Below are 11,455 nucleotides of genomic sequence, written 5' to 3' on the forward strand. Positions count from 1 at the left end.
GTTGTGATAACATACACCGGGTTATTCGAAATACATTTTCTTTTTAAGAGAATATGTTCATCGCAAAAAGGTTCGAATTTTTGAAACGTGTATTCATGGCCCACATCCAAAAACCACTAACTTGAAAGGAATAAGCATGTACATCACAGAGAATTACAGAGTCATAATTTTAATACTTAGAGTATATTTATAAAAAAACAAGCATAGATGCATATGAGATGATTTATAAGAACATATTTGCGTTAATGAGTTGTGAAAGTACTGCTGAAAGTAGTCGTCAATGCATTTGAGTATTTATTTTTGCTCTCAGTTAGTATTTTTAATTAAACACCATTAAATAATAATAGACTCTATGTTATAAGTAAGTAGAAGTACTTTTAGTTTTATACATGACACAAGTGGAGTTGAGTAAAAAAAAAAAAGAGTATATGAGTAAAGTGCCGCCAATATTCGAGTATGATTCAAGTGTTGAGTCCTCATTGCAATTATGTGGTACATGCCTGAACTAAATAATACTTTAGAATAGGGATCTGAAAAAGATTTTGATTATAGGTTAAGCCCTGGCGTATATGTGTAGTTCAAAATGAAAACTATATTTTTAGGGAGGCAGAACAAATACATTACACTAATTAATGGTTTAAAAACTTATTAAACAAAGGATATACGCCAATTTTCTAACTTGTATGCCTTCAATTTATAATGTGGTTATGCTTAAAGACTCTAGTCTGCTGATATCAAGGAGCAAAATCAATATTGTTATATTTCTATCAAGTAGAATAGCGCAATTATTGTTATATCTGAGAATTGAGTTCTCTTTTCCAACTATATTTTATTATTAATATATTACATTTAAAAATGCTAAATATATAAATACATATTCGTTGCTTGCTAATATATTTATATAGATAATGCTTTACGCTTTATTTTTTATTGAGCTAATTTCAATAGATATAATTCAAATAACATGTTTACTGAACGCATAAGTCACTGAAACTGAGAAGTTGTTTTTCTATTTTGAAAATTTATAATACACAAACTATTATGTATATATATCGTTTATTTATATATAACTTCAAAATCGTTTATTTATAACTTAAACGCAATTAGTACGCTACATAGTTTAAGCAATAATTTTAGTAATTTTTAGAGGTGGTCCATGTCATTACACTTTGAAAAGTCATAGCATCATAAAATATTTATAATTATTTTGTGATATATTTTAGATTTTATTGAAGTGAGAAAATAAAAAAATAAATAAATTCTAAAATAATTTAGAAAATTTTTTTTATATGCATTAAGGAATATATTGTATTAAATGCGCTAACTTTGACTGTTATGTGTAAACCTTCGGGTTCTTTACAAAGCCAGTTAGAGACGTGGTTAAATTGCAAAATCTTATTTTCTTTACAGAACTGCGATCGTATATATCGCATGAGTGTTTCACTCATCTAAATTCTACTGCTTCTTCTAATTTTAGAAATAAGTTCAGGCAATGTCTGTGTTTAGTTGGAAATTTCCGCTTCTCGCTTTAGCCTAAACACTGTATCACACCAAAATGCTTTATATATTTCTTTGTAGGGCCATGTATGTACATATCACATGTGTCAAAGTTTATTTTGTAGCTTGCATGTTGCTTATAACACTGTTTTTGTTCAATATTATTTTTAGAAAAGAATGTCCTATCACCACGTAGTCAGTTTCTTCTTATAACATATAAGCTACAGGTCAGTCTTTAACTCTTTGAATTACAAAACTTCTGACCTCTTTGTATAACTGTTTTATTAATATAGAAATATATAGGCATTGTTGAGCACCAATTATAATAAGATCGTTTGCGTCTTCAAAACTTTCCAAGTTTCTTTGTTTAGGAACTCAAAACATATAAAATCTTTTTTTATTTTCCGATACTATACTATACATATACTGACGAATAGTTAGTACTACTATTGCTATATTTGTATATACTATACTATTATTGCTTGCATTCGAATATGTTTCTAGAAAAAGAACTTCGTAAACTTCCACATTTCTATTTTTAGAAAACCATACAGCATAAATGGAGTGTTTAGCCGTTCTATTGTAAGTTAATGAATTGCTTAAGTACATTTCTGGAAACTGTATTATGAGTTGCTATCTATAGATAATTGTAAAATTCTAGAAAGCGAAAATATAGTACCATATGTACTCAAATTAACAACTTTTCATTTTCAATTCAAAACAAAAACTTTTAAATAAGTAAGTTTCAAGATTTTAATTTAATATAATGATAATATTGATTTCACATATGAAACGAAAGTTTAATCATTTTAAATTGATAGGTGCTGTTATTCAAAAATTAATTAAAGAATTTTTCTCTGATTAGCGGATATATATGGATAATTAATACACCCTAGCACCTCACTCAACTATTACTAATTTTGTTAAATAACTTATTAGTTGGCTTTTATGCTCATAAATAATGATTCTTACGAATGTAGAACCTTTAATGGGGAATTCCATAAATTTTACAATTTAAATTTTTATTAATAAAAATTATTTTTATTTTTTCTAATATTGATTGTGGGAATAATAACAAATGTTTATTGTGTTTATTCGTGATTGAAAAAGCTCAATTGTGTTGGTAATATATTAATAAAATAAAAAAAAATTGAAATAATTGACTAGGTTAAGTTAGATTGGAGCGGCGGCCTTGTGCTCAAAGCCCACTTGAGCTTAAATAATGGCTGTGATATCCGGTTGTGATATCATGGACTAGCGTTGTTCATATGTGAAGTAGAGGTCAGCGTACAAACAACGCTAAAAGATGCGACTTTCTTATTCAAATGAGAGTGAACTAACATAACAAATCTGCAAACATGGCCAATTCCCTAATTTTATAAGATAACAGGTCTATCAGGTCGTTAAGATAAGGTACCTCAAACATTTTAAATCTTCTCTTGGTCAATGATGGATACTGACATATAAATGACTTTACTAGCTATTTACTAGCTATCAACCTAATGGCGAAAATTAAATACAGTAGTGGTATTCACAACCTAGAATAACTAGATCGGTAAACGAGTGTTTTGCTGCTGTTAGTTTGCACTGATACTATATTAGTGAGCAAGCTCTCGTTACTCGAGATTAGGTTTAAATTGCTCATACAGTCAGCCAAGTATTGTGTAGTGAATACTGTTATTATAGTTAATGAGTTCAAGAGAAGTAATTACTATTCTCTAATATAAATATTAATTTTAAATATTTACGCTTTTATTAGATGATGATGGTTGGTTTATTGGAATTGGTATCAATCAGCACCTTTACTATAAATAATTGATAGACCTTCTGTAAATCTTACTGTAACTTTAACAAATGTAGTATTTCCATGTACTTGTGTACTTAGAAGTAAACCGGAAGTCTCTAGGTTAATATTTGTTCTAACGGAACACTAGACAATATGACGGCATGAAGCCAGGCTTAGCCTACCCTGTCGTATTACTTGTAAAACATGTTTTCCGGCATTCGAGGAAAAGACACCAGAGCATCTGTTGTACCTATCTGATCACCAACTGTGATGCACTAGGCCGCAGAAGACTAGGCAAAAGTTTAGGTGTATATCAACTAGAGGATGAAGACCTTTAAAAGCTCCTTCCGTAAGAGCTGGTATGTTTCCTCGAGATACTAAATTTTTAAATACAAAGGGTTGCACAATAGATCAAGCTAGTCGCAGTGCATAAAAGTTCTTAGTCTAACCCATAAACAGTTACGATTATCGTTATCATCTGTTGTATCTATGTTCAGGCTTGTCTAGAATTAGGCTTAAGCTTTTTTGGTTGTTCCATTCTTTAACACACTCGACGATACTTTCAACATAAGTATTAGTCAGATACATACTTTTATAAATATTCATTTGGCTGGTTATAATATGCTCATTCTTTTCCCACTATTATTTGTCTAAGTTGGCGGATTCGTTTCGACTTTTCTGTCACCTATGTATCTAATATATTTGGTAAAGAAGGCTATATTTGAATGTTTAAGTGAAAGAGGTTATTGATAAGAGTTGAAAATTTTGTATTTATTTAACTACTGTTTATAACCTTATTTCCTAAAATTTACTATTAACGGAGTCTAGTCTATTTAAACTGAATTTCTGATCAGAGGTAAACATCATCATCATTCGTGACTAAACAGACCGTGTAGGACCTAAGCCTATTTAACAATAGTCTTCCATTCTTCTCTGTTTTTTGCTTTTGTTTTCCAATTTCTTATGTTCATTTCTTCTACGTCCTGCTGCACACTGTCTTTCCATCGCTTTCTCCTACCTCGTTCCTATAAATTTTAAGCGGTACTCTCATATCCGGCATTCTTATCACATGTCTAACCCTGGTTGGATCGCTGGTTTTTCATAAATTTGTTGATTGTATCACTTTCAGCTGGACGTTCTAGCTCGTGGTTGTATCTAATGCGATACATTCCGTTTACTTTCACAGGTTCAAACATTTTTCTAAGTATTTTCCTTTCAAACACTGCTATCTAGCTTGCTTCAGTTTCAGTTTTGTATTTATTTAACTTATTTTTTAAAGTTTTTCCTTGTATTTACTATGTACTTATTGTAGATTCTTATAAGTAGTATAAATAATTAGGAGTTCTACTCTGGCCATGATGTAGGGAGATATATAAACCACATTTGCACAATAGGCTGATTTCCTGCATTCTAAAGAGGTTACACTAAATATTATCCAATAAGTTATTTGCTTTTGACATTTTTTTGAAAAACTATACCATATATAACAAAAAACTCGTATGTTTGTATGTGAACATGCATCAACAGTTTAAAAAACAAACAACTTAAATATATAAGCACCCAGTTTTTTAGTTATTCATTCAGCTTTTTAAATAGAATCACTGTCGCTTCTTATCAGTTAACAAATAAAAAAAAAGCTTAAACTGAGAACAGTTTTTTGTTCTCTTCTGGCCTATTTTTATTTCTCTCATTCTCTATTTATTAGGGGTTCAATTTTTATTTGCTTGAGTGCTAAGACGCGTGTCCGACGAGGTGGTTGTGTATTTTCGGCTTTGTTTTGCTATCAAGTTTTGGGTAACTTGATTTTGCTGACGTTTTGTGCGACACAACGACGAAAACAGCTTCTACAGCTACAGCTCAGGGCACAAACAGTTCATGTGTTTCTTGTTTTTTATGAACTATTCACTCTGTTTATTAATTTTAAACAATTTATATTATCGTCGTCATATCAGCAAAAAACAACGATATGTGTGAAGAAAACAAAAATTGATATTAAATTGATATTAAAGTGAAATGAATTGAATTGAGTTGAGTTGAATCAAACGCTACAATATTATGAGAAAAAGCGATACTTGCACGTTATTAAGCGTCAGTGAAGCGATACATTGGCGAGAGTGTGCATCATGGCAGCGTACATAGCCGCATTGGATGTGGGCACCACAACTGTGCGGTGCTTCATAATAAAATCATGTAATGGAAGTCTTGATATACAGGGATCAGCTTCGGAATTAGTAAGTTAATTAAATGTTATTTAATAAACTAAAGACTCAAAATATATACCTACATATATTTATATACAAATATGCATTTATTTCAAGGTAACGTTAATAAATCCTCAGCCCGGTTATTTTGAAATTGAACCGGAAACGCTTTGGCTGCAAATCGTTAGAGTTATAAATGGCGCTGTAAAAGGTAAGATAATTCATAGGTTAAAGGAATTTACAATAAAAAACTATTAACTAATTTGTTGCATAAGTGATTGCTATTACTAAATATAACTTAACGAGCTGTTAGTGCTTAAGTGCTTTTAAATTTTTAAGTATTATACGTACACATTTTTCAGTAAAAATAGTTTAAGATCCCAAACAGCTTAAGCTAATATCGGTTACTTTGCATGTGAGTGCTTAATCTATATATTTATGAAATATATTTAATCATAACATCGTAATCAGATTAATATAAATTTTCAAAACAGTTCTGATATGTTTGTGTTTATAAATAGATAAGAATATTTTATTTTGTATTTGCTTATATTAATTAATGTCAACAAATATTATTATTTAGACGGATTCGAATAGCAAAGAAAAGACAAGGACAAAAATTTGTTGTATGGTCAGCCAAATTTCAATAAATTAAATAAATTTTTGTCCTTGTCTTTTCTTTGCTATTCAAATTCATCTAACATTTAAATAGTTTCTTTTCGTCATAAGGACGCGTCACTCTCGGCAAGAAAAAATTAACAATAAAATATTATTATATTTCTATGGATATGAAATTAACACATACCTTACTTCCCGGTTACTTAGTTTTAATAGCGGATAAATGTGTTATGTTATTAATATTATTAAATAATAGGCTATGAATGTACCTATTGTGTGCGTAAAGACCCAACTAAAACAATTCTAGTCTAAACTAATTATATACTATGAATTTCGTATTTTGCTGGGGGCTTAATTTTACCTATTTAATTTGAATCTAAGATCCCGCTTTGAAGGTAGTCGAGTCTTGCCGCCGCTGGGCAGTCGCATAGTCGACAGGAAGCTCTTTCTACCGCACCTATAATTTCGAAATGTGTTATATATATTAATATTAACAAAGATACACTTTTTTTTTTAATAGAAGTTTACCAAAAAAAAGTATTTAGTCATATTAATTTTATTTCCTGGATGCAAAGGTGTAAAAACTGCGCCAATTAACGCAGTATCAGTCTTTTAAATATCACATGTAAGGTGATATCAAAAGTACTATGTGAAACGTTGAAACTAATCGTCAAAAAACTGATTGAATCTTATTAGCGTGGCCTCAGACCTGGCAAATCTACCATTGACTAGATAATCACTGTGCGTCAAGTCCTGGAAAGGACCCAAAACAAACAAAAAAAAAAATACAAATTGATACACACCATTTATTTGTCGATTTCAAAGCCACTTTTGACACTACGACTAGAAGAACTTTATACCGCTATGTCTGAATTTGGTATCTCAGTAAACCTTATACGGCTATAAGTTTTACCTTATACGGCTATAAGTTTTACTGAGTTAAGCAAATACCACCAGCTCCGATAGAATTGTAAAAAATTCTCTCGTGGACGATGTGTCAGACATCATTGTCACTCAAATAATGTCAAATAATTTCTTCAATTTAAGTTTGGAAACTATTATCCGAGCAGCAGTTTTTAAACCGGATGGCATGATATGTGATAAAAGTGTGATGCAGCTTGCGTGTGCCGACGAAATTGATATCGTTGGCTTGAAAACGTGTGGTTTTTGCAAATTAGAATAACAAGAGAAGCACAGAGATCTAGTGGCAAATGCGAAAAAAAATTCAGTCTGTCAAGAAACAAATCCCCTGAGCGTCTTGGGATCTACGTCACTATTGAAAATTACAAGTTTGAAGTTGTGAAAGATTTTGTTTATCTGGGAATCAGCGTAAGCACTGAAAATGAACGTCAGCCTAGAAGTATCACTCCTGTCGACAGATGTTATTTGGCGCTAAGTAGGTAATGGAGAAATAAAGCCCCCTCTCATTAAACAAAAAACACACTCTACAAATCGATGTCGTTTATGGCATTCGGAAGAAAAATTCTTTGGAATATATATGGTCCCTTATGCATTAGTATTGAGTATAGAATTAGATGGAACGATGACCCATATAAGTTATACCGCGACGTTCACATAGTTAAGCGCAAAAAATTTCGAAGTTTCGCTGACTTGGTCATGTCGTGCGATAAGGAAAAAAAGGTTTATGTCACTGTATCAGGGAAATAAATTTTTTTGCTTTCTTCTAACCTATATAATGTCAGCTCTAAGCTGTAAGCTCTAAACTGTTGAACAAAACATAACGCAAAAAGTCAAAGTAGGTTTGGAAGGCACTAGCATTTTCGAATATAAAAAATATTTTGTCCTAATGTTTGAACACGATCTTCATAATGCATCAGTATTTTGATATATTAAAAATGTTTAATTAAAATTGACCATTGTAATGCTCAACCACCAATTTGTTTAATTTCAAATTTACATTTGAAAACTATAACTTTTTTTTAAAAAAATGTTTTATAATTTTTTTTAGAAAACATTATTTATCTCAAAGTTCTTATTCAATTCGTTTTAGTCGGTTTTTCATGTTTAATTAGATTATTTATTACTAATATAAATTAGTTTCTTGCACATGTTTCTTTTTTGTTTTATTTTTGTATCTTATATTTTTTATTTCTGTACATTTTTATATTTATGTAAAATTAATAAAAAAAATTGTATAAATATGACTATCAATATATGTGAATATGTGGAGGAGCCTTTTAAGATGCTTATCTAGGTTTAATTATTTGCAAAAGAGTTTTAATTAATCATGCATAGATTTTTAGCTATCGGCCTTTGAAGCACCTATTGCTGTTTTCTACAAATATTTCTTACTTTATAATACTTATATTTGCTATTTGGTATATAACCTAAGTTTTATGGACGACCCGTTTTTGAGATATAGTGATATGTATGACTGCATGAATTTTCACATAAAGTTCTATAAAACACCCTGTATCTCGGTTTATATTGGATATGGAACTTAGTCCCCATATCTTGTTTTTAATGTCTTGGACCAAGAAATAATTTCATCCAGTATTTATGGCAGTTATGGTGGAAACACCCTGTATAAAATATTGTTTATGTTAACTTTTTTAACCTTAATGAAGTGTTCATATAAACTTGATTTTATTTACAAAGTCTTGAAATGGAATATGTCTGTTTTGTTAAAAATACAAAGTACAACAAAACTAATTAAATATAAATTTAATTAAAAATTTTTTTAATATCTTAAATAAAATTTAAATTATAAAAACATTTTTATATTTTTATTATACTATTATAAAGTAATTAATCTCTTTAGATGCTCAGTTGAAACCTTCACAGATTACTTGCTTAACCTTATCAACCCAACGATGTACATTTTTGACATGGAATCATCGTACTAAAGAATATTATCACAATTTTATAACATGGAAGGATTTACGTTCGGATACGTTAGTAGATCAATGGAATTCAGGACTTAAGCTGCAAACCATGAATAAAATTTCATATGGCCTATATCTTATAACACGTAGTAAAAGATTTTTAGCTGGTAGTGTGCTAAAAATGATGAATGGTCAGGTTAGTTATTTTTGTATATATTGATCACATTAGTATTTAAATAAATAAAAAAAAATTTTAATAAAGGTCACTTTACGTTTATTGTATGAAATCGAAAATAATATTCGATTGCAACAAGCTTTAAAACAGAAGACTGCACGAGTTGAGCTCTTAGATTCTTGGATTTTATATAAACTGCGGTCAGTTAAGAATGTTAAAATATAATTAATTTTATCTAGTATACCTATTTATTTTAGATCGGGAAATGGTTTAGATTGCAATGTTGAGCATATAACTGACATTACTTCATGTACTGCAACTGGTTTATTTGATCCATTTACACTAAGTTGGTCTTCAATGATTAAACTTGTATTCGGAATAGATGTGAGTAAAATGTATAATGTATGTCACATGTTAGATACATATTGGCGTTATATATTGTTTGTACATACATATATTCTCTATTAAGAGAAAAGAAATGAAAATATGTATATAATAACTGAAGGATTGAAAAAAATAATATAGAATAAAAAGGGAATAAATCGTGATAACTGAAATATATCGGACAGAATTTCCCAACAAAACTCCACAAGACTTTAAAAAAACGCTAAAGCAAGTGATGTGTACCTACTACTCGTAAGGAAACATGAAACATCTGTCCATTTTTTTAACTTGTGTATTGTCCACAAACAAATATATCACTCTTAACTAGTTTTCATTGAATCGAAAGAGATCTAGAAATCTCAAATTAACTTAATCTCTGTTACACAATGAGACAACACGATATATTGCGGTTAATTGTTATATCTTTTAATAATAATAATCATATTTAAATATAAGAATATAAGAAAGAATAGTGTTTGGTCATACTATATATAATTCCTTGATTAATATTACTTTAGGTTACTTTGCTGCCCAAAATTGTTGATAATGCTTATAAGCATTTTGGCAACGTTCATCCCGCAGCCTTAGGAGCAGATTGGCAAAATACCGAAATACCTATTTCTAGCTCAATAAGTGATCAAACGGCTTCAATATGGGGCTCTCAGTGTTTTGAAGAAGGAGATGTTAAAATAACAATAGGCACAGGTATTTATTCGATTTATTTTATTATTATCATAATATAATATACATTTTTCTTATCATGCAGGAGCTTTCCTTAACACTATAACTGGTAAAAGTTGTCACGCGTCAATTATGGGATTATATCCTCTTGTGGCGTGGCAATTTAGAAGAAAAATGTCTCATACGTTACTGCCAAACACAATATTTTGTGTAGAAGGTGCTGCTCATGATATGGGAACTGTTATTAGTTGGGCGCAAGCTTGTGGTCTTTTTACTGATCCATTCGAGACAGCTGCTATCGCTGAATCTGTAGAAGATACATGCGATGTATTTTTTATACCCGCCTTTAGCGGTTTAGGTGTGAGTATACAATAAATTTTTTATGTAGAAAAATATCCAATATATTTTCAATATAATTTATAGCCACCCATTAATGATCATAAAGCTACATCTGGTTTTATAGGAATAACTCCATCTACAAAACGTGCTCATTTAGTTCGTGCAGTTTTAGAAAGTATTGTATTTCGTTTAGTGCAATTATGTGAAACCACTGAAAAAGAAACAAAATACAAAATAAAACTCTTAAGGTAATATATTAAAATATTTAAAGAAATATATTTTTAAAAAACTATTTTCTTCTTGTCTTCTTATAGAGTCGATGGAGGTGTGTCACGCAATAATTTTGTATGCCAATTTTTAGCCGATGCAAGCGGAAAAAAAGTCGAAAGGTCTCAAAATGCTGAATCAAGTATTATGGGTGCCACTTATATGGCTGGACTTAATTATGGATTGTGGGATGATTTAGAGAGTATACGAAAATTTCGTAAAATTGATCGTATATTTGAACCCGACATAAACAAATATATTAGTATAAAGCGGAGAATTTCTGTATGGAATAAAGCAATAGAAAGGTTTGGGAATTGGTATTAAGATTGGTTTTTAAATAATGGTTGTTAAATCTTATTAATTAGAAAAAAGACAAATCTTGCTCAAAGCATAAAAGCAAATAATATTTTAAAAGAAATTTTACATTTAATGTAAACATTTAAAAATAAATATTTTAATATATTTTTATAAATCATAGCAATGTCTTTTGTTCAAATTTCAAAGTTGAAGAAGTTAAGCCCTTAGTTTTGATTAAATCTTAATGTAACTTGAGATAATATATTTGAAACTTATTTAAACTAGAATATATCAACATGGTAGAGTAACAATTCCCTTACTAAAGAACAAATCGGGGCAAGCGTATCTTGTCAACCACTTATGT

At 29.8% G+C, this 11,455-nt stretch overlaps 1 protein-coding gene across 1 annotated transcript; it reads left to right on the top strand.

The window, feature by feature from the left end:
- The first annotated feature begins 5,026 nt into the window (after nt 1–5,026).
- LOC119672449 (putative glycerol kinase 5) lies at nt 5,027–11,190 on the top strand. The gene is made up of 9 exons (XM_038083502.1): nt 5,027–5,514; nt 5,602–5,695; nt 8,885–9,144; nt 9,211–9,323; nt 9,381–9,507; nt 10,026–10,212; nt 10,274–10,548; nt 10,612–10,775; nt 10,842–11,190. The coding sequence occupies exons 1-9, from the start codon at nt 5,407–5,409 to the stop codon at nt 11,116–11,118; spliced, it is 1,605 nt and encodes a 534-aa protein (XP_037939430.1). The 5' UTR covers nt 5,027–5,406; the 3' UTR covers nt 11,119–11,190.
- Nucleotides 11,191–11,455: the final 265 nt, after the last annotated feature.

This window comes from Teleopsis dalmanni, chromosome 1, assembly GCF_002237135.1.
Source record: "Teleopsis dalmanni isolate 2A chromosome 1, ASM223713v2, whole genome shotgun sequence".
Lineage (NCBI taxonomy): Eukaryota > Metazoa > Arthropoda > Insecta > Diptera > Diopsidae > Teleopsis > Teleopsis dalmanni.